Genomic DNA, 24540 nt, shown 5'->3' on the forward strand with positions numbered 1-24540 from the left:
AATGAGGAGGGAAGGCCAGGAATGGAACTATGTCCTGGATCATCCACCTTTGTTTCACACCGGGCTTGAAGGTGGAAGGGACCTGCTTGGAGGGACAACCATTGAGAAGAAAACAAAGATGAAGCTCGTGATGGTTCAGATACCTCGTATTCTGTGTTCCTGAATTAATTGGTAATTATGAAAATGTACTTGGAGAGGCGCCATAGCCAGCCACAGCCACAGTGGATCTGAGCTGCATCTGTGACCTACACTGCAGCTTGCAGCCATGCCGGATCCTTAACCCACTGAGCAAGGACAGGGATCTAACTCACATCCTCACAGAGACTAGTCAGGTTCTTAACATGCTGAGCCACAACGGGAACTCTGGGAGCTGTTATCTTCAAAGGAGGAAGAGGAGAAAGGGCTTTGCATAAGGACACTGTCCTCTCTGTCTGGACTCCTTGATGACATCACAACCCAGCTGAGCCCTCAGGTTCTAGAGTTGCACTTTCTGGATTCGAATCCCAACTCTGCCACTACCATAATCTGCATGAGCAAGTGACTTAACTGCTCCGAGCTTCAGTGCCCTCACCTGTGAAATGGGATTCATCAGGGAACCTACCTTGTGGGGCTGTTCTCGACATGGAATGAGGGCTTGCTCGTAAACAGCTCAGCAAGAGGAGCAGCAGGGGCAGAACTTAATAAATGCTAGCTAGAATTTAGAAATCTGGTTTGGGGCAGAGCTGGGGCCTATGCCTGAGGCCTTCTGTCCCCCGCTCACTGTCCCAGATCCTCTGCTCTTGGGAGACCTGCCACTGGGCAGCCCGGGCACCCACGGCCCTGGCACAGCTCAAGGATATGATCTTCGATTTCTGATGCCATCTTGTCACAGTTGATGCCATAGTCCTTGTAATCATCTAAAAGAGATTCGAGAAACACAGCATCAGCTGGAGATGACCTTTGCAGTGAGGCCTGCTTGTGCAGGGGACCCTAACATCCTGTATCACTTTTGCAGTGCTGAGAAAGACCACCTCTCCTTGACCTTGAGAAGCCCTTCCCTCCCTCATCCCCAGCCCAGGCCCCCTCACCGTCCGCCTTCAGGGCTGCGGAGAGCATCTCCACACACTTGTCCCGGACAGAGTCTCCCGTGAGATAGCAGGGCGCCAGGAGGCAGATGGAAGGGGCAAAGGTAGGGCTCGAGGGACTGCTGGGTGTTCTGGGAGTCTCCACTTTCGATTTGCTGCTGTTCGATCTGAGGATGACAATCAGTAATAGACATCTTGACATTAACCAAACAAAGCATTTATTGAGCACTCTTCTAGATGTTTTTATGGATAATCTCATCTAATCTTCATAAACACCCTATGAAGTAGGTACTATTTTAGGCACTTGACCTAAATGATCATCTCACTTAATCCTCATAACAACCCCATAAGGCTGGTACTATTCTTATCCCCATTTTAGAGTTGTATTTTAAAGTGTGTTTTAATCTTTTTTGGGTTTTTTTGGCCTGACCCACAGCACGTGGAAGCTCCCAGGCCAGGGACTGAACCCAAACCATAGCAGGGATAACCTGGATCCTTAACCTGCTGCATCACAGGAGAACTCCTTAAAGTGCATTTTAGAGAAAGAGAGATGTATTTAAAGACCCATTTAAAATAGATGCCCAGGAGTTCCCATTGTGGCTCAGCGGTCACCAACCCAACTAGGATCCATGAAGATAAGGGTTTGATCCCTGGCCTCGCTCAGTGGGTTAAGGATCCGGCATTGCCATGAGCTGTGGTTCAGGTAACAGATGCTGCTTGGATCCAGCATTGCTGTGGCTGTGGTGTAGGCCTCAGCTGAAGCTCTGATTTGACCCCTAGCCTGGGAACTTCCACATGCTGCGGGTGTGGCCCTAAAAAGAAAAAATAAAATAGATAGTCAAAAAACACATGAAAAGATGCTCAACATCACTAATTATTAGAGAAGTGCAAATCCAAACTACTATGAGGTACTACTTTACACCAGCCAGAATGGCCATCATCAGAAAGTCTACAAACAATAAATACTGGAGAAGGTGCAGAGAAAAGGGAACCCTCTTACACTATTGGTGGGAATGTAAACTGGTGCAACCACTATGGAAAACAACTAAAAAGAGAACTACTGTATGATCTAGCAACCCCACTCCTGGACATCTATCTGGAGAAAATCATAATTTGAAAAGATACATGTACCCCAATGTTCACTGCAGAACTATTTACAATAGCCAAGACATGGAAGCAACCTAAATGTCCATTAACAGAGGAATGGATAAAGAAGATGTGGTACATATATACAACGGAATAATATTCAGCCATATAAAGTTGAAATAATGCTGCAACATGGATGGATCTAGATATTATCATACTAGGTGAAGTTAGTGAGATAGTGAAAGACAAACATCATATGATATCACTTATATGTGGGAATCTTTAAAAAGGATACAAAAGAACTTATTTGTAGAACAGAAATAGACTCATAGACCTTGAAAAACTTTGGGTTACCAAAGGGGACAGGTGTTGGGGGGAGGAATGAACTTGGGATTTGGCATTGGCATATGTACACTGAGGTATATGGAATGACTGGTCAACAGGGACCTGCTGTATAGCACAGAGTACTCTAACCAATATTCTATGATAATCTACGAGGGAAAAAAATCTGAAACAGGATGGATGTGTATATATGTATAACTGAATCACTTTACGGCAGAAATTATCAAAACCTCATAAATCAACTATACTTCAATAAAACTTCAAAAAATAAAAAAAATTAATTTGACAGGTCACGTATCTGGAAACCAGCAGAACCAGAATTGAAACCCAGATGGGTAAATTCTTGTACCCAGGCTCTTAGCCAACCTCTGTGCTCTATTGAGAGGTTACAGAACAGTGTAATGAGGCCAATGATTCTACCATTACCTGTCAAGCACCATGCTAGCGGCGCTCATAAAACCATCTATTCACTCATTCAATAAATATTAGGTACCTATTCTCCAGGTACAGTGCTAAGAACAAGGCATAAAGCAAACAAGCCAGAAACATTCCCTCCCTCAAGGAGCTAGGGTCCAGGGAATAGTGAATTCACTACCACTTAAGAGAACTGGCTTTAACCATGTGCCAGGCACCTTAGGAGTTTTTTCGAATTTGATCCTCACAACAGTTCTATGGGGTAGATACTGTCATCACCCCCACAGGCAGAAAAAACAGTTATACCACTTTGCCTGCCTGAAGTTACACTGCCACGATCTGAACCCAGTTCTGTCTGATTCTGATGCCTATGCTCTTAACGCCTATGATACACTGCCTAAGAATGATCCCATTTTGGTTTTGGCCTAAAACCCCACAAATATATATATGCACATATGAACCAGAAGGATAACTATATGTCTTAGTCAGCTCAGGCTGCCATATCAAAATATCATAGACTGCAATGGCTTAAACAAATTTCTTTCTCACAATTCTGGAGACTGGGAAGTCCAAGATCAAGGTGTTGGTTAATTTGGTTTCTGGTGAGAGCTCTCCTCCTGGCCTGTACACAGCCACCTTCTTGCTAGTCCCTCGCTTGGTGGAGAGCGAGCAAGAGCGAGTGAGCTCTCAGAGGTCGCTTATGAGGACACCAGTCCTTCTGGATTAGGACTCCACCCTTATGACCTCATTTAACCTTAATTATCTCTGTAAAGGCTCTGTCTCCAAATACAGTCACAGTGGGGTTTGGGGCTTTAACATGAAATTTGGGGGATTACAAATATTCAGACCATAATCCCATGTTAATACCGATTAGCTCTCTGAGATGGGATTATGGGATATTTCCTTTTTCTTTCTTGTCTTTCGGGGCCCACACCCACAGCATAGGGAGGGTCCCAGGTTAGGGGTCCAATCAGAGCTGTAGCTGCCTGCCTATGCTCAGCCACACCAGATCCTTACTTAACCCATTGAGCGAGGCCAGGGATCGAATCCTCGTCCTCATGGATACTAGTCAGGTTCGTTAACCACTGAGCCATGGTGGGAACTCTGCTTGTACATAATTTCCAAGTCTTCTAGGAAGAATGTATCTCCTTTCATCAGGAGAAACAGTTTTTTGGGTTTGTTTTTTGTTTTTTTTAACTTTTGATGATCATGAGTGGTCACTCTGTGCTGATGGCTCAGACAGGAAGCTTCCTGTCTTCCTGTTCTCAAGGAGCTGCCAGGAAAAGGTGGAAGCAACCCAAGTGTCCATCAGTGGATGAAGGGATAAACAAAATGTGGTGTATAATATTATGGGATATTATTCAGATATAAAAGGAATGGAATTCTGAAACATGCTACAACATGGATGAACTTTGAAGGCATTATGATAAGCCAGATACAGAAGGACAGATATCTCATGCTTCCACTTATATGAAGTACCTAGAGTCATCAAATTCATAGAGACAGAAAGTAGAAAGGGATGGGGGGAGAGAGAATGGGGAGTTATTATTTAATGACTATAGAATTTCAGTTTGGGATGATGAAAAAGTTCTGGAGATGGACGATATAGTGATAGTTGTATAACAATGTGAATATACTTAATACCACTCAACTGTACACTTAAAAACAGTTAAAATGGGTAAATTTTATGTTATGTATGTTTTACCACAATTAAAAAATATATATATATACAGTAAGTTCAATGAATAAGAGTAGCCAGGAGTTCCTGTTGTGGCTCAGTGGGTTAGTATCTGTGAGGATGTAGGTTCGATTCCTGGCCTAGCTCAGTAGGTTAAGGATTTGACGTTGCTGCAGGCTGTGGCCTGGGTCACAGATGCGGCTTGGATCTTCCGTTGCCATGGCTGTAGGTCTCAGCTGCAACTCAGATTCGACCTCTAGCCTGAGAGCATCCATATGCTATAGGTGCAGCCATAAAAATAAATAAATAAAATAAGAGTAGCCAGAAAACCTGAAATTGGCAATGGTAACTAATCTGTTTCATATATTTTGATAAATCTAAATTCATTTGAAATGATGTAATATCTTTTTTCTCATGCTGGGAAAAAATGTTAAAATGGCAAATTTCATTCTATGTACTTTACGACTATAAAAAAATTTGAGGGAGAAAGAAGAGTTAAGTGCTGAAACACGTAACCAAAAAAACCAGGCTGAGGCTCAGACTCCAACTGTTTGTTGGTCCCTTTTGTTTCCTTGAGAAGAGGGTGCTGGGCCAAGCAATGAGAGGCATCATCCAGCATCCTAGTGGCGGCCGGCACCAATCAGCACCACCATGCCAGACCTTACCTCTTTTTTTTTTTATCTTTGCCATTTCTTGGGCCACTCCCTCGGCATATGGAGGTTCCCAGGCTAGGGATTGAATGGGAGCTGTAGCCGCCAGCCTATGCCAGAGCCACAGCAACGTGGGATCTGAGCTGCGTCTGCGACCTACACCACAGCTCATGTTAACACCAGATCCTTAACCACTGAGCCAACTTACCTTTAATAAGAGAGGTCAAACAGGTCACACTACAGTGCAGTCTGGTCCAAGATATTCAGCAAGGGATGGGGGGTGGGGTGGAGCTGGCCACTAGAGGAGTGGACGGAGAAATGCATTCTTGGCAGAATATCATGGATGTGTGAAAGTTCATGGTTTGCACAGGCAGTGCTGAGGGGCTCAGGGCAGCTGGAGGGTAAGGGTGAGGGAGCTGGAGAGAAAGGATCTGGCCAGACTCAGGCTTGTTAAGGATGGTAATAACAAAAGCCACCATTTACCATTTGTTTGCTATTTATTCCTCTCCTTAACCCTGAACGTCACCAGCTACTGACCCCATTTTATGGATGAGAAGACGGAGCAGCAGATGTACAACTCTCACCCGAGCTGTCTCTGCATTACTCTTGGGGTGGGGGCCAGACAGTCAAGCTGTTTCTGCCTTCTTCTCTGGCTCTTCCCAGTCTCCTCTTTCAGTAACCCATCAGGATCTGCCAGCCAGTCCTCATGCTCCTAGGAAAAACTGACTCATCAGGGTTGAAGAAGTTAAGAGTCCCCTCCTCCATTCCACTACATTGAGTCCAAAGGGTTGGAAGGGCCCAAAGGGTTGCTGCCTCCTAACTCCAGGGGGGCGCCGTTCTCATTGCCACCTGGGTACCTACTGGAGTTGTACAGTGCACAGCCTGGGGAGCTGCATCAGGCAACTCTGGAGCTACAGATGCACTTCTTCCCTTCAGGAAGACGATGCAGGGCTTCTGAAAAGTCAAGCCCAAGAAACTGTATCTGACAGTGAGACTGACTGAGTAGCCCAAGCTGCCCAGTGCTAAAAAACCTGGGGTTACAAGAGAGTCCCATCCAACATCTGGCTGAACACTCTTCAGTGTGAATTCTGCCATCCACCTCCTTGTCCCCAGTCTGTGCTGTTTGGCCTGACCTTGGATTCCCTCTGTCATCACAGATACTCTTGGGCCACCAGGAGTTTTGTGTTCTCTGGAGCTTCGGGGTCCCTCAAACATGTCTCCATGCTGCCATAGGAGTGGGGTGGCCTGAGGAGGGAAGGCTCTGCTCTTTTAAGGTTTATATTTTGAATCCCCCCAAATTTTGTCTAAAGGGAGTCCCTAGCTTTTATATACTTATTTTAAATGCAGTTTGAACTTTACTGTTCTAAATGGATTTACCATGGATTCTACTAAAGTCTGCCTGATGACTGGGTGGCCTGGCAGCAGAGCACAGGGATAGAGAAGCTGAGATCCAGCCAGCTCGCTCCTGGAGTCAGATTTCAGAGGGAGGAAAAGGAGTGGGTGAGGGAAGGTTGGGAAGGGTATAAACTCTAGAGTCTAAGGGGCTTTTTGCAACCAAAATGAACCTCCCCACACCCACCCCTGGTCTCGGCCACAGGCTTTCACCTGCACAACCATGACAGCCCCTGAGGTGGCCTCCCTGCGTCCTCTGGCCCCATTACAGTCTTCTTGCCGCACAGCAGCCTGGAGGGGCCCTTAAAAAAAAAATCACAGCTGATCCCATCACTCCCCTGCTTCTGATTCTCTAACAGCTTCCAATCATTTCCAGCAGAAAGTCAAACTGCTCAGCATGGCCCTCACCACATCTGGCTTCTGCCTCTTCTGACCTAATCTCATGCTACCCTCCCCTCATCATTCACCGAAGTCCCCCACTGCATACCCGTCACTCCCACCATAGTGCCTTTATGCTAGCTGGTCCCTCCTCCTGGAAGGCTCTTCCTCCTCCAGATTTTCCTAAGACTGGGGCTTTCCCACCAGGCAGATCTTGGCTCAAATACCACATCCTCAGGGAGGCCTTCCCTGGACCACCCCAGCCAAGCCAACTGTCCTGCCCTGTAACTCCCAGCACATGACCCGATTTCTTTCATTCATAGCACTCATCCAAGTCTATAATTAACTTGTTTGTGTGTTTATAAACACTGTCTTCCTCCATCTCCAGATTACAGGCTCCAGCATATCAGGATCCCACTAGCTGGTTCACCACTATCTTCCAGCACCTGCGACAACGCTCTAGGCAGACACTTGAGGAATCTTCATCAAATGAATGAACAGATAATGAACTGAGGGAGTTAGCCACAAAGAGAAGCAAGGCACATCCAGGGATCTAGACAGAGCTAACAGGGCAGGGGACAGATCTTCTTTGGAAAACCAGTTGCTCCACTTCCCTAGACTTAAGAGAGGGCTCTCTCTCTGAGCCAGCATCTGTCAACTCCCACAACCTGGGCCAATCCATGTCCTAGAGCTGGGCTGTAGCCCCAGATTCTTCCTGTGATGCTCCTCACTGACCCGTGTGCCCATTACCACATCTTCAGTGCCTAGGACTCACCAAGGGAGAACCACCAGGGAGGAGGCAGTAACATGCTGCTTAGAAGGAGGTAGGATAATAAACAGCATTAATAACAGTTGTTGGAGTTTCCTTGTGGCAGTTGCTGCTATGTCATGGGTTTGATCCCTGGCCCAGGAATTTCGACATGCTGTGGCGGGGCGGGGTGGGGGGCGGGAAGCAGTTGTCATTTTTGGGACTCCCACATTGGGGTGGTATTTTATTAAGAACCTAGGTTTCAGAGCCAAACTCCCAGGTTCAGCTGTCTGATACCACCCCTTTGTAGCTATTTGACCTTGGGTGAGTTCCTTAGCTTCTAGATGCCTTAGTTTTCTCACATGTAAATGGAGAGAACAATAGTACAGACCTTACAGAGTTGCTTAGAAGGTTAAAAGGCCCTATGAGAATTCCAGCAACAGACTATTAGGCAGTTTACATAGACTGTCACATTAAGCGTGAGTATTATTATTATTATTTTGGCTGCACAGATGGCATGTGGAAGTTCTGGGGCCAGGGAATGAACCTGAGCCACAGCAGCAATGTAAGCTACAGCAATGATGCTAGATCCTTAACCTACTAAGCCACCAGGGAACTCCAAGCATAAGTACCATTACTAGGCATATGCATCTATTGAGCATTCATTTGGTTTAGGGAACAGTGCTAAGCATTTCATTAACTCATGTGAGCCTCACAGAGACCTTGAGAGGTGGTCATGGTTATTATCCCCATCTTACAGTTTAAAAAACTGAGGCTCAGAAAGTTGAACTGACTTACTCAGTTGTTATCCAACTTGCAAATGGCAGTCAGACCACACACCTAGGTCTGCCTGCCTAACAGATTATTTCCAATACATCTCACTCAGGCTCTCAAAGGCAGAGACTTTTCCAAAGTCCGTTTATTTGGGCTAGGCTAGGCTGCCTGTTGCATTTTCCCCCTTCTTTCCTGGCAAGGCACTCCCAGCCTTAGTTCCTCTTCATGGCTAAATGCTGGCTGGCTGGCTGGGATTTGTGTCTGAGTTTGTATCAGGCAGCCACGCTCATTTTGCTTTCAATGCACAGGATTGGGAACTGTGCCAAATTGCAGAAAGGGCATCATTGCAGGGGTGGGGGTGGGGGTGCTGGATTTATCAACAGCTTCCTTCTGCTCCCCGGATGTGCCAGTGCCAGCACCAGCCTGTGGTCTGACATCACCAAGCCCTTAAAAAACTCTCCCACTCCAGGTTGAGCAGAGGCACCCAGAGGCCTGGCTTGCTGCTCCTGTGCACCACCTTGAGGGCATTTCAGTTACTGCACCGCCAAGCCTGCTGAAACTGCTCATGAAGACTTAAATCAACCAACTCCAACAGCTGGTCCTAAAAGCAGCCAGCAAAGTGCAACATTCTTCCCTGTCGCAGTGGTGGCCTTTGTGGCGTGTCCCCTGGTACTCCAGCTATAGTTTCCTGAGCACCATGTTCACACATACTACCGCACCTCTGCATGTACCATTCCATCTGGCTTCTCTACCAGGCAATTCATCTTTCAGTTCTCAACACAAAAATACTTTCTCTTCCCTGAAGTCCTCTCTGGCTTCTCAAGTCATCTTGAGACATTCTTCTTGCATTCCCATTATGCGTTGTATCTTCAAAAAATAAGGATTTTGGTGTCTGCCTCTACACTAATGATCAGCCGTGTGAAGGCAGAGAGCTTATGTTTATATCTGCTTGGCTTTATTTTTAATTTTTTTCAATTTGTGTTTTATTTTTAAAAATAATTTTTAATTTTTTTAGGACCGCATATGGAAGTTCCCAGGCTAGGGGTCAAATCAGAGCTGTAACTGCTGGCCTACACCACAGCCACAGCAACACCAGATTGGAGCCGTGTCTGTGACCTACACCACAGGTCACAGCAACACCGGATCTTTAACCCACTGACCCACTGAGCGAGGCCAGGGATCAAACCCACATCCTTATGGATACTAGGTAACAAATTTGTTACCACTGAGCCACAACAGAAACTCCTGCCTGGCCTTAAAGGTCACAAATGAGTAGGCTACAAATGTGTTTTGTTTGCCATAGTGTATCTTAGGACAATATGAATATGATGCCAATATGTAAAACTGGGTATTTCATATAAAAATCTAGTTGGCCAGCTTTCCTGAAAAAATTGGAAGGGATGGCACACTGGGCCTGTGTTTCCATAAAGCAACAACTAACCGGGGGTGGGTAGCGGGTGCCCTCTTCAGATAGGCAGGTACTCTCCACTACTCATCCAGTGTGTGCACATGCCCTTGACCCCTGGGGGATGCTGAGTTTTGCAAGGAAGTGCTCAACAAACGTGCTTGCCAAATAAATGAAGGAATCAATGAGTGAATGAATGGAAGAGAAAGATGAAATAGAGAGGTAGAGAGAGCAGGTGACAGCCTGGGTAGTAGATAAAGTGAATTTACAAGACTTACTTCTCTCCCTTTGGGTTGCCCACCCTCAACACTGCACCAGCAGGAAATGGCACAACTGTTGAAAGGACAGACATTCTTGACCTTCAGAGAAAGAATGCATCTCTTGGGATGGAGCCAAGAGATTTCCAGGCCACAAGACAAAGTGAGGAGAAGAGGCTGGAGTTAGAAATATTCACACAAATGTCGAATGTATTTATTACAGCACTGAACCCAGAAATAGTGGTCAGTGTTTCTTTTTTGGATAGAACAATCCTTCTTTATGCAGGGCTGTCCTTCACATTCCAGGACATTTTGCATCTCTGGCACTTGCCTACTAAATGCCAGTAGTGCTCTTTCCCTCCCTCCCATTATTACATTGTATTATACACAATATAATAATATTTGCATTCCCACCAAATTCATACATTGAAGCACTAACTCCCAATGTGATAACATCTGGAGATGGGGCTTTTGAGAGATAATTAGGTTTAGACGAAGTCACGAGAGTGAGGTTCCATAATGCAATTTATGTCCTTATAAGAGGAAGAGAGACCAGAGCCTGAAATCTCTCTCTGTCATATGCAGACATAGTGAGAACGTGGTTGTCTGCAAGCCAGAACAAGGCTGGTTTGGAACCAGGATGATGCAGAAGCCTTAATTCCTAGCCCTCACCCATGGCAGACATTGCTAATTGATCACAGAACTCTTTTCTTCTGATGTAGGGTGCAGTCTCAGATGCCCTCTCCAAGCAGCACTCCAGAGAGCCTCCATTCATCAGCCAGAGCTGGCACTCAGCTGCCAGGGTGCGGTTGTGCAACAGAGCAACCCCATCAACAGCCAGGCCTTTTTAATCTTCATAAAACCTTAACCTCATTTTTGTGCCTCCTCTTTGCTTTCCAATGTCAGTCTTACTGGTGCATTAGGCCTGAAATAACTGAGCAGCTCCCACACATACTCCCCCAGGAACCAACACCCTTACCACCTACTCCAGTTGCCTCAGCATCTGATATGGCCCCTGGACCCTAATCATTTACCTTGAGTGACCTCTAAGCGACTTCCTGGCCTGCCCTGCTCTCCCCTCACCCTGTCTCTCCTGACTTCCTTCTGGACCACAATTCACACTCACTCCTTTATCCACAATCTCTCTGTGGTGATCTCATTTGGGTTTGTGGCCTCAAACAGGTTAATGATGGAAAAATTTTCTATTTTCAGCCCAGGATTTCTTCCTCATTTCAGCCTCATACAACCTACTGCCTATTCAACTTCTTCACTGGAGGGATTTGGGCACTCCTAAATCCAACATATCCAAACCCGAACCCTTTTTTTTTTCTTTTTTTTTTTTTGTCTTTCTGTCTTTCTAGGGCTGCACCCTCAGCATATGGAGGTTCCCAGGCTAGGGGTCCAGTTGGAGCTGTAGCCGTCAGCCTAAGCCAGGGCCAGAGCAATGGAGGAGCCGAGCCACGTCTGTGACCTACACCACAGCTCATGGCAACGCCGGATCCTTAACCGACTGAATGAGGCCAGGGGTTGAACCTTCGTCCTCACGGATGCCAGTTAGGTTCGTTAACTGCTGAGCCATGATGGGAACTCCCAAATCTGAACCCTTGATCTCCCACCTCAAGCCTGATTTACACAGTCTCCCCCACACCAATTAATAGCAATTCCATCCCTGCAGATGCTGAATGAAAAGTCCTGGAGTCGTCTTGATACTTATATTTTCTTATACCCACATCCAATCTGTCAGGAAATTCTGACAGCTCTCCCTTTAAAATATATCCAGAGTCCCCCACTTCTCCCCACCTCCATGGCTGTCACTCTGAGCCAAGCCACCATATCTTGCCTGAATTATCAAAACAGCCTCCTGGCTGGTCTATTTCTTTTCTTTTTTTGGCCACCCTGTGGCATACGGAGTTCCTGGACCAGGGATCAGATTGGAGCCACAGTTGCGACCTATACCACAGCTAGGTCAACACTGGATCCTTTAACCCACAGTACGGGACTGAGATTGAACCTTTGTCCTGGCACTGCAGAGACACTGTCAATCGTGTTGTGCCGCAGTGGGAACTCCTCTCTACTCTTTTTTTTCTTTTGTCTTTTTAGGCTGCACCCACGGCATATGGAGGTTCCCAGTCTAGCAGTCGGATCAGAGCTATAGCCGCCAGCTTACACCACAGCTACAGCAACGCTGGATCCTTAACCCACTGAGTAAGGTCAGAGATTGATTGAAACTGCATCCTCATGGATACTAGTCAGGTCGGTTCCCACAGACCCACCATGGGAACTCCTCTACCTCTTTTTTAGTTTTTTTTTTTTTTTTTTGGCTGTTTCTCCCTACTCCCCCCCACCCCACCCCCAGGGCCTATGGAGTTCCTGGGCCCAGGGATCAGATCCAAGCCACAGCTGCAGCAGCCTGTGTCCCCGCACTCCAGAGACCACAGCAGGAACTCCTGTCTCTCTACTTCTGCCCTTGGCCCTGACAATTTACCACAGCAACTACATGGATCCTGATAAATTCGATTATTTAATTCCCACCCTAAACACCCCCACCCCCAACCAGTGGCTCCTTGTTTCACTCCATCTTCCAACTCCCCCCTTCTCTTATTCACTCCAGACCTACTGGCCACCTCAGTGCTCCTTGATCCTGCCAGGCGCATGCCCACTTCCAGGCCCTCAGTTTAGAGTGACCTCGACGTCTGCCTGGCTAATCCTCTGTTTCTTTCACATTTTTTGCTCAGAGGTCACCTTCTCAATGAGGCCTCCCCTGACCACTCCCGTGACCATCCTTCCCAATCCCCCTCACTCTGCCCTATTATATTCCAAAGCATTTATCACATTCAGAACCATTGTATAATTTACTAATCATGTGTATTGCCTGCCTCCCCCATTAGAATACAGGCCTCATGCCCATGGGGATTTTTGTTTCTTTTGTTCACTGTTGAATCCCTGGCACCTGGAACAGTTCTCAGCACAAAGTGGGCCCTGAATAAATATTTGATGATGGATGACTTGATGATTTAGAGTAGATACCCTAATTAGTTCAGCCCAAACCCAGAGATCCCAGTCTGGGTACAGGCTCTTCAGACCTGGTTTCACTGGGTTCAACTTGACCTTGAGGATGTTCCCCATAAAGTAACGGGGCAACCGTGACTGGTCAGCCATCTCGGCCAAGGAACCACATCTCTGATTCGGGCGCCCATCAAGTCTTACTGTGTGCGTCCTAGACTTTGGAAGCAAGGTAACATATGAGGTCTCCTCTTTTCCCTGGCCTCAGGCTTCCTCCGATAAAACACAGATAGACACATACACACTGCACAGGACTGTGGGGTGCAGAAGTCCATGGCTACCTTTACCTTTCCATCGACGGCCTTTTTGGAGAGGAGGTGGCTGAAGACTTGGAGTCCACAGAGTCTCTCCTGAAAGAAGAGAAACTGAAGATGAGATGCTCTTGCAGGCTAGCATCAGTCTTGGTCTAGAGAGGTCAGAGGCCGAGAAGAAAGCATCCTGGGGCCAGACCTGCTGAGCTGAGGATGAGAAGCTTACCTGGACCACAGCTGCCTGGGAGAGAGAGCTCCATGAGATGGTCACCCTCGCCTAGCCTCCACCAAATGAAGCAAATTGAGGAAGGAAATCAAGATCTGCCAAGCACCTAATACTGGTCAGATGTGTTACAAGTGTTATGTCATGTGTTACTAATTACTAGCAACCAGTTCTCAGCAGGCCCTTCCTCCTTGCTGTCAATTCTCAGCAGGCCCTTCCTCCTTGCTGGCTAGCTGGAATCCATGGAGCCTGGAATTTCTGGGATTGTCAATTCTCCAGAGGAGCCAGAGAACATCAGCCTGCGCCTCCCCTGTGGGCACTTTAAGAGGAGGAGAAGCAGAGAAGCAAAGCACCTGGGCCTTGGAGATAGAAGAGTTGGGTTTAAAAGGGCAAGTGAAAAAGCAGGGTACAAATTTAGATGCATACTGTGTCTGAAGTCAGGCAAGAAAACGAACACCTAGGATGGACAAAGATGAAAAGAAACTACATCCAAATGCTAACCATGGTTATATTAGGATGACTGGATTAAAGGGAAAAATTTCTCCTGCATTTTCCAAAATGCATGTAGCTGCATTCTTTTTAGGATATAGAATGCATTTTCCCCTTTTACTGGTTTTATCAATTAATTTGCTTGCAAATTCTAACTCCCACTCCCCATGTCACTTACCCAGCTCTCCTTTTGATTCCAGCACAGGTGTTACCTTCTAACAGACTCCGTTATTTGCTCCCTTATTTTAGGTATTGTCTAATCACCTCCGCAATGTAAATTCCACGAGAGCAGAATTGGGCGGGTTTTGTTCACTGTGGAGGACATTGTGCCCATACCATCCCCTGGGCACGCCTTCTCCCAACTGCACTGGGACTCACAGGCTTTGTCTGGCAAGATCCGCCCTGGGCCAGTGCCTGAGGGAGTTCTCCACACCAGCCAGAGCCAGCAGGCCAGTGGGCAGGAAAGGCTGGGGAGTTAACCCAGGAGCAGTCTTCAGCCAGACACGTGGGAACAGGTGGGCAAATACCCCAGCTTCCTAGGCCTTCAAGTGGGTCAACTGGGCTGGGTTCTCCACTGCTCTCCAACAAGATTTAAGCCCTGGGCACCCACGGGAGTCACCTGCTCACTGATAACACCCTGGGTTGGTTCCCTTCCCCTCCCTGTCTCACTTCTTCACTCCTCTCTCTGCATTTCCTGAAATCACTTCCCAAATAAACCCCTTCCACTTGAATCCATGTTTCAGGGTCTGCTTCTGGGAAACCCAATCTAATATATTCAATTGACTTCTCCCAAGTGAATAGAATAGTACCTGGCACAGAGTAGGTGGTCTATAAACATTTGTTGCTGAATGCTGGGAAGTCAAACAGTCAAGAAATATAAAAAAAGTGGAAAAAGAAACCTCCTCAGAGGTAACAACTGTTAAGTTTAATGTTCTTCCTTCCAGATCTTTTCTTTCTTTCTTTTTTTAATCTTTTGTCCTTTGTCCTTTCAGGGCTGCAACCGAGGCATATGGAGGTTCCTAGGCTAGAGGTCGAATTGGAGCTGCAGCTGCTGGCCTACACCACAGCCACAGCAATGCCAGATTCAAGCCATGTCTATAACCTACACCGCAACTCACGGCAACACTGGATCCCCAACCCACTGAGGAGGCCAGGGATCGAACCTGCAACCTTATGGTTCCTAGTTGGATTTGTTTCTGCTGCGCCATGACAGGAACTCCCAGATCTTTTCCTACATGCATACAAACATATGTAACATTTATCATTCTAGAAGGGGAGGCAATGACACAAGTTATAATTCCAGTCCTGCCCCTGGGAAGGTTATCTTCTCTGAGCATCACTTCCATCTCTTGTCAAATGAGGAGAAAAGGACCTATGTCTTAGGGCTGGCTGGAAAAAGGACTTCTTTTTTTCTCTTTTCTTTTTAGGGCTGTACCTGCAGCATATGGAAGTTCCCAGGCTAGGGGTCGAATCAGAGCTACAGCTGCCAGCCTACACCACAGCCACAGCAACAGGGATCCGAGCCGTGTCTGTGACTTACACCACTGTTTACAGCGACAGCGGATCCTTGACCCCCTGGAAGGGGCCAGGAATCTAATCCACATCCTCAGGGACAGTAGTCGGGTTTCCACTGTGCCACACCAGGAACTGCGGGAAGAGGACTTTAGCTCATTAACATCCCTATAGGCAGTTCCCGACACCAAGTCCTCACTACTCCGTCATCCTAGGTATCTGATTTCTTCTTTTCCAGATTATGCAAGGTTCCTGCATGGATCTCCAACTCCCATCTCATCCTCCAGGTGGTCTGGGAGATGGTGGGTGAGTAATTTTCAGGGGCCAGCTCTAGTTATCCTGCAGACCAGACCCATCCAGCTTTGGACCTTTGCCCCAGCTTCATACAGGAGGAGGCAGCAGAGAGGGAGAGAGGAAGCGAGACCACCCTCACGTGCTCCTCCCATCCCGCACTGGGCCTTGGGAGCTCCTCTGCGGGGTGCCTGCCTGAGGGCTTCTTGGGGACAGACAGGTGCAGGCAGAGCCAGAAGCTGAAATTCTTGCACCGGAAGAAAGGAGGGACGCTGTGAACCTCTACCCCCGAGATTGCCCATTTTCTGGCCCCTCCTCAACTGCTTTTCTTTTTAGAACAAACCAGAAATATTCTGCAGTTTTTGCAAATGAACATTATGAAAACTATTTAGGAACATGAAAAAAATGCCTAGAACACAAAAAGAAGTTGAATATACAGAGATGTAATGGTATGTATACTCCACCTACAGGAATGGGGAATTCTGTAGGTAAGTAGATCAGGACAGGGAGGGAAGAGAAAAAAATAAAAGCTGTTGCATTTGTCGGAAGTGGCACACTGTACAGAAATATTTTTAATTTTTATTTTACATTTTACTAATGTGGTTATAGTGTTTTTATAATAAATAATAATGATGAGTTGTCATAAAGAAAACTAAAGAGAGGAGCTCACTGGTGGCTTCAGTAGGTTAAGGATCTGGCATTGTTACTACAGAGGCTCGGGTTGCTGCTGTGGTGTGGGTTTGATCCCTGGTTGAGGAATTTACACATGCTGCGGGCATGGTCACTCCAAAAAAAAAATAAATAAATAAAAAGAAAGGAAGTTCACCAACTGAGCTGAAATAGGGCTCCTGCCCATTAGATTTCACAGGAAGATGAGGGGACAATGGCTCTACTCTGCTCAGCCATGGTGAAAGCTTCATTTCATAGCTCCACACTGTGAAAAGTGAGCTGGCATCAACAATTCAATGCCCCATTAACTGTTTTGTAAAATGCCGGTTATATAAAATTCACTTATTTAATTTTTATCAAAATGGGATCATACTATACAGGATAGTATATATAGTGCACAGCATCTCTCTCTTTTTCTTTTGTTTTGCTTTTTAGGGCCACACCTGTGGCCTATGGAAGTTCCCAGGCCAGGGGTTGACAGTGCTTCCAGTGACAATGAGCACTGACTGGTAAACTGCGTCTAGAGAGGAAGGGCTCTGAAAGAACTATAAATGATGAGTGGAAAAACACAGCTTTGGGGCTACCCCAAGTGCAGTGAGTCTTATAACTAGTCATGCCCTTGTTGGGATCCTGGAAGTCTAGGGGATTGTTTTAAGATTTGGGACACGGGGTGTCTGAGTCAGAGGGTTCCCACCCATTGTCATTCCGTACCTGGGAATGTTGCCTGGGTGGGCCAGAGAATGGGTCTGGATGCTGCATGGTCCCCTATGATAACTTCTTGGGGTGAGGAACACATGAGGTTGCCCCGCTGGCACACTGCATCTCCTGTCCCTGCACCCTTCCAGGTGAAGCCTGTGCCAGAGACGGCCTATCTGGGTCTGGTGAATCTGCCTGGTTGGGCCAAAAAGACCTCCAGAGAGGACACGGTAGGAGTTTATAATAAGAACCACTTCCAAGGGTGCGAGATTTAAGTGAAGTTATATAAGTAGAGGTGCTGCCATAGGATATGACAAGTGTGCGTCCCCTTCTGTCCAGAAAAAATACCTGTCTTTGGGCTCTTCCATTCGTTTTTTCCTTGGAGGGGAAAGGCTTGTCTCTGGCTTCCAACTGGAACAGTCAAGCCTTTTTTCTTTCTTCTTTGCTTTTACTCTTTTCTCTCCTTTTTCTCCTTTGGGAGGTGCTGGAGAATCTAAAAACAAAATGGTGACATTGTTCCTCAACTCTCTCTGTCTCAGCCAAATCCAGGACTACAGCAAAGGGCAGGGACTCCACCTACCCCTACAAATACACATGTGCACACACACACACACACACACACACACACACACGATGCACATGTGTGTGCAAACCCAAGCTCATACATGGGGACAGAAAGACATTTGCACACACCTATACACCCATTCACACCAATGTGTAAATACAGACATGTACAAACACACAAGCACACACTAATATTCACATAGGGACATGTACAGGAAAACTCACCCATCTACAAATCTCACACTTGTGTAGATAAGAACCAGCATTCCCACTGGAGGCCATCTGTGACTTATTAAGTCATTCAACAACCATAGACTGAGTACCTGCCATAAGCCCAGCACCGCCTACCCCAGGTGCTGGGAAGAAAACATGGCTCAAGGTGACCTTGCCCCTCTCACCCAGCAGCCGCTTCCAGTTTCTGATGAGGACTTTGGCCAAGGACACCACCTCCTTGTCAGAGCAATGCTTGCGGACCCCATTCACAGCAACTCCAATCCTGGTGGTCTGCAAAGCGAGAGGGTTAGCGGCCAGTCTGGGAAATTAGGACACATTGGACTGACTGCCCTAATCGGCAAGACTTGCCAAAGCTCAACCACCCCCTTCCCCTGGTCGAGCCTCTGCAGAGTCCCAGCCTTGATCCGGAGCTGAGGTAATAACTCCGACCTTATAACTGAGACCCTGACCTGCTGCCTTTAGTGAGGTCAGTGCCCAAGGCCCAGCCCCTTGCACTGATGGGTAACTGCAGCTTTGGTGAAAAGCTGATGTGGAGGTGGTGGTGGGCCTGGCTGATGACCAGAACTCCTCACCATTCTCTGCCCCTGGGTGGCTCTGAGTTTAAGTTTCAGCTTAAGATGCAGCTCTGGGAGTTCTTGGTGAAGTTGCCCAGTGGGCAGGGTGGGTGCCATACTTAGATGAGGTAAGAATTTAGAACAGCCTAGGAGTTCCCATCGTGGCACAATGGTTAACGAATCTGACTAGGAACCATGGGGTTGTGGGTTCGATCCCTGGCCTTGCTCTGTGGGTTAAGGATCCAGCGTTGCCGTGAGCTGTGGTGTAGGTCACAGATACAGCTCGGATCCCGCGTTGCTGTGGCTGTGGTGTAGGCTGGTGGCTACAGCTCTGATTCGACCCCTACCCTGGGAACCTCCACATGCTGCAGGAGCAGCCCTAGAAAAGGCAAAAAGACAAAGACAAAGACAAAAAAAAAAAAAAAAGATGCAGCTCTGGCTATTACAGATCGGGTAGGTGCTAATTTTTCAGGGCCAAGAGCTCCTGCAAAGCTTGAGAGGTACATGGGTAACATAAAAATGGGGGACTTTTCCCTCTCCCCGAGTCACTGGCCTCTTGGATCACACAGGCCCAGGGCCTTGCAAATTGGGGTATTCAAGGAAAGCAAGTCTGTCCTTCCCCCAGAGCCAGAGGCCCTGAGTGTTGGAAGATACCCTGCTGCCATCTAAAGGCCTGGGTCCTCATCCTCAGAGCAGCTCCAGATCCCACCTCCCTCCCCCGCCCTCTGCTCAGAAATTCCTCCCAGACCCCATCCTTGGAGGGCTCCCCCATGGCGGTTTTTACCTCCCCCACAAGGTAACTCTCCACCCCAGACACTGCCTGGGGCTTCCCATCCCACCCACCTGGAGTAGCTGGATGGACATCTCACAGCTGTTCAGCTTCTTCAGAAGGTCGAGAGCCCCTTCCTGTGGGAGGCCACAAAGTGAGGGCTGGGGCCGGTGGTTTCTGCCCCAGGCCCCTTTCTGACCATTGTGTGGTCTTGGTGAGAAGGAGGTGGACAGGAGGTAGGGAGGAGGCTCTACCAGTGACAGGATACAGGCAGACAAGAGGTCAAAGGAAGACAAGGGGAGCTCCCGTCGTGGCGCAGTGGTTAACGAATCCGACTAGGAACCATGAGGTTGCGGGTTCAGTCCCTGCCCTTGCTCAGTGGGTTAACGATCCGGCGTTGCCGTGAGCTGTGGTGTAGGTTGCAGACGCGGCTCGGATCCCACGTTGCTGTGGCTCTGGCCTGGGCTGGTGGCTACAGCTCCGATTGGACCCCTAGCCTGGGAACCTCCATATCCACAGGAGCGGCACAAGAAATAGCCCAAAAAAAAAAAAAAAAAAAGACAAAGGAACAGAAGGAGAGAAGGAAAAGCTTCTGCCAGCTCTCTAATTTCACCTCCCACCACCCAGCTGGGTTCAGACCCTCTGAGCCAGGGTCCAGCCCTAACCACTCACCCTGACCCCCAGCCATTGATTCTGCTGTCCCCTCACCAGGCGGGTTCTTCCTTCTCCCATCTCTCCCTCTAAGAGCAATTACTTCATGGCTTATTGCTTCTGCTTTTATCTGCCTCCTCTCACTTCCCAACTGGGAGCTTCTGTATGTTGAGGACTGTGACTTTTTAAAAATAGCTTTATTGAGGTATAATTGATACACGATAAACCCCACTGATTGTAGACTACAATTTGATGAAGTCTGACATACATATACACCCCTGAAACCATCACCACAATCAAGATAAGAACAGAGTCAGTATTCCCAACATTTTCTTTATGCCCCTTTGTGATCTATCTCTCCCTGAACCCTTAACCCCAGGCCACCGCTATTCTGCTTTCTGTCACTCTAGATGAGCTTACATTTTTAAGGATTTTATAGCAAGTGACTGTAAAGGATTTTTTTGTCTGGCTTCTTTCATTCAGGGTAATTGTTTTGAAATTTATCCATGTTGCTGCACGGATCCATAGTTCCTTTTTATTGCTGAGTTCTTTTCCACTGTATATATTGTGCCACAGTTTGTTTATCCATTCACCTGTTTTTTTTTTTTTTTTTCCTGGGGGCATGCACTTGCAGCATGCAGAAGTTCCTGGGCCAGAGATCAAATCCATGCCACAGCAGTGACAATGCCAGATCCCTAACCACTAGACCCCCAGGAAACTCCTCCATTTACCTGTTAATGGGGCTATTACGTAGTTCCCAGTTTGGGGCTACCACAAATAAAGCTGCTGGGAACATTCCTGTACAAGTCTTTGTGTAGATGTATACTTTCTTTTCTCTTGGGTCAAGAGGACTACTTGGAATTCCCGTCGTGGTTAACGAATCCGACTAGGAACCATGAGGTTGTGGGTTCGATCCTTGGCCTTGCTCAGTGGGTTAAGGATCCGGCATTGCCATGAGCTGTAGTGTAGGTCTCAGACGTGACTCGGATCCCATGTTGCTGTGGCTCTGGCGTAGGCTGGCAGCTACAGCTCCAATTGGACCCCTAGCCTGGGAACTTCCATATGCCGTGGGACAGGCCCTAGAAAAGGCAAAAAGACCAAGGAAAAAAAAAGGGGGGGGGGACTACTTAATCTCTGAGACCTCTGGGTTTAGCACACAGCCCAGTGCTCCCTGAATAAGTGAATAAAGCAGAAAGCAGGAGACGAGACAGAAAGAAAGGCGACTCCGATGTGAAAACCTGTCGGTTGCCAGGCCTTGAACTACCTCCGACCCATTTCAGCCTTCTCTTTCTTTCCACCCACTTCCTAGAAGCCAGCTCTAGCCTCCTGTCCTGAGACTGGTTCCCTGGGGAGCACCAGCTGACTGTGTCCTGTGTGCCCTGTACCCTGGCCCCATTGTGTAGTGTCAGCTGCCAACCCCCACCCTACCAGGCTTCCCGGGACATGTCCCAAGAGCTGCCTACTGTCGGTCCTCAGCCTCCCTTAGAACTTGGGTTCACAGTATGTTTTCAGAAGTGTGACTTGTGGATGTGTGATGTGTGTGCATGTGAACTTGTAGGCACAGACGCTGCATATACCACTGATGAAAGGCTTACCGTCTGCTGGGCACTACGCATTTTATACTAGCTCCTTAACTCTCACAATGACTCTATGAAGTAGGTCGTGTTACTATTCCCATTTTTACACAATCATTATCCTATTTTCACAGAAGGGAAATCCAAGAAACAGAAGTGAATTTGCCCAAAGTTACAAGGAACTGAGCTGGGATTCAAACTCAGGCCTTTCCAGTTTGACTCACTATACAACCATGTAGATGGTAAGGAAATAGATCAGACTAGACATGTACAATCATGGAATAGCAAATGGGTAAGTGCAGGGGTATGCTAGTCAATGTTTAAAAACAAGTTCTCAAAGGAAAAAACTGACTTGCAGTATTTGCCAATTTCTGTGGGATAAATATTCCTCCCATGGTCAATGTCAAGCTACCAATATGCTGTTACTGAACTGAAGGAAGTCTTGGAAAGAGATGCGTGATACAAGACCATATTGACATAAAAGAAGTAAATAACCTCCAGACCACAGATGAAAGTAAAATGCAATAAAATAATAAGGAAGTGAAGATATTATTTATGGTATTTGCTTTTGATATAATTTATTTAATTGTAAGCATATAATTTATTTATTATTATTTTTTTTTTTGCTTTTTTTTTTTAGGGCCGCACCTTCGACATATGGAGGTTCCCAAGCTAGGGGCTGAATTGGAGCTGCAGCTGCTGGCCTACTCCACAGCCACAGCAACATCAGATCTGAGCTGTGTCTGCAACCTACACCACAGCTCACGGCAACGCCAGATCCTTAACCCACTGAGCAAGGCCAGGGATCGAACCCACAACCTCATGGTTCCTAGTCAGATTCGTTTCCACTGCACCACAATAGGAACTCTGCATATACTTTACTTTAAAAATGTTTTAATTTATAAGCATATAATTTAATGTTAGAAATGATGGCTGTATTTAACAACTGGCTTGCAAAATTCCTGAAAGTTCAACAATCAGTGTTAAGCCAGTTCCAGCTCACCACTGGGCGTGGGCCTCTGTATAACTAGGTCATGCTGGAGCACAGCTGTAAGCCCCAGTTGTAGCTGGACTCAGAAAGTCTTGTGCAAATGCTGTCAGGGAATCTCTCTGCATGCACGTAAGGGACGTGCAGCCAGCAGTATCTATGGTCCAGGTGGGGAGCGGCTGTGTGTATGCTACTTGCTGCTTATTTATTTGTCTTTGTGGGATGATGCCTGTGTCAAAACATGTCTGAACGTGTTAGTGTGGCTGTCTGCTAAGTTTGTAGCTTATTGAGTGCATATACACGTCTAGGCATGTGTGTAGCTGTCTTCCTGTATCTTTCTGCAAACATAATGGTCAGTGTGTCAGGCATGTCAGGGTCAGTTAACCATGTCTCATACAGCTATGTTCATGGTTGCTTGTTTAGCTATATTGTGTGGCTGCGAGGATGTAGTTATGTTTGTTGTGTGTGATCATGTGGATATGCGGCTGGGACGGTTGGTGTTTGGCTCTATGTTGGAAGCTGTTAACAGTTGGTGCGCGTTCACAGCATCAGACAAAAGCCCTAAGTTGCTGGGACTTCAGTAATTGGCAGAAAACCCCGGGCCTGAGCTGCAACGTGGAAGATCCGTCTTACTACAGGAAGTGTGTCCTCCTCTCCCTAACCACCACTGGGCAGGTCCACTTTCACTCCCAGAGCAGGCCCCACCTTTCTCGGTCACATGCCCAGAGCTCTGTGCCCACCCAGATGCTGCCAAGAACCCAGGCGCAGACGTGGCTGCAGGCTGGCTCTGTGCTACAAGGACCCTGTGGCCAGACTTGCATCCTTCCTGGAGGGAGCTCTGGGCACCTTCCATAGGAACCCTCACCAAAGGACACCACTTCCCCTTCCTACTTCATAGAAGAGGGAAATTGAGGCGAGAGAGGGAAACTAGAGGGGTGGTCTAGGTCCATTAAAGGAGGGAGGGGAGTCCAGGGCAGGTGCCCTCCTCCTCAGCCAAGCTGTCTTTCTCAGGTCTCCTAAGCTTCCCCCCTCCCCTCTCTCTCCCACCCCACAAAGGTCCAGAATCTCCTGGCTCAAACCTGGGGTCAGCAAGGGGCAGGGTTGGGATAATCTGTCTACCTGAGCTGGAATTTGGTTCAAGAGACCTGTGCTGGGCTCTGCGCCCCCAGCTGAGAAAGGGCTCAGTTTCACTGACTTTGGAGTATCCCGGAACAGGAGCTTCCAGGTTTCTGAGTTTCCTCTGGCTGTGCAAAAGCAGGTGTCATCCTCTCACCCTTCCCAAGCATCAGTCCCTGTCTTCCTAGGGTTTCACATCACTTCCATCCTCACTGCCACCAGCAGAGACAAAAATCCAGTGACATTCCTTCCCAGGAGGTAGGTAATCTCATCTTCTTACAGATGAAGAAACTGAGGCTCTGGTCTTTACATGGACCAACTAGTTACTGCCCATGTCTACTCTAGGGCTGCCTGACACTCCATGGATCCAGCGACCCCTACCACTTCCCTGCTCCAAAACCACCCTTAGGGTCCATCCCTTTCCCAAGCTCTGAGGAGTACAGAATGTGCTGGAAAGGCTTAGATGGTGGGAAGAGGAGGACCCTGAGACAGGGCAAAGTGGGGGGACTTACCTGCTGGGCTATCCTCCCCTATCTTCCCTCTCTTGGTGAGCCACCACCCTCCCTATCCCAAGGCCAAGTTTGCTCGGCTCAGCAACCCGGCGGCAGCCAGCTTGAGGCAAAGATCACCCGGAGGATCAAACATTAACTTCAAGTCGCCCGTGCTCTGGGCTCCTGGCACGGGGCGCTTTGGGATCCGCGGGTAGGG

At 47.6% G+C, this 24540-nt stretch overlaps 1 protein-coding gene across 8 annotated transcripts in view; it reads right to left on the reverse strand.

Moving 5' to 3' along the window:
* TCEA3 (transcription elongation factor A3) overlaps positions 1-24540 on the reverse strand; it is a 37237-nt gene that overhangs the window by 11806 nt on the left and 891 nt on the right. The window contains exons 1-7 of one of the 8 annotated variants that reach the window (XM_021095525.2): positions 24345-24419; positions 19578-19640; positions 18345-18450; positions 17731-17875; positions 13539-13601; positions 1068-1231; positions 840-896 (exon numbers count right to left, since the gene is read on the reverse strand). In XM_021095525.2, the coding sequence (XP_020951184.2) occupies positions 840-896; positions 1068-1231; positions 13539-13601; positions 17731-17875; positions 18345-18450; positions 19578-19598 (556 nt within the window). In that variant the 5' untranslated portion in view covers positions 19599-19640; positions 24345-24419. Of the gene's footprint in view, positions 1-307; positions 897-1067; positions 1232-13538; positions 13602-17730; positions 17876-18344; positions 18451-19577; positions 19641-24344; positions 24420-24540 lie in introns of those variants that run through there. The other 7 variants (XM_084963315.1, XR_014807264.1, XM_021095523.2 and 4 more) reach the window with 7 other exon arrangements.

Source organism: Sus scrofa, chromosome 6, assembly GCF_054392235.1.
Source record: "Sus scrofa isolate SSC_HxYL_T2T_F1_AM1 chromosome 6, Sscrofa_HxYL_maternal_Yorkshire_Landrace_v2.0, whole genome shotgun sequence".
NCBI lineage: Eukaryota > Metazoa > Chordata > Mammalia > Artiodactyla > Suidae > Sus > Sus scrofa.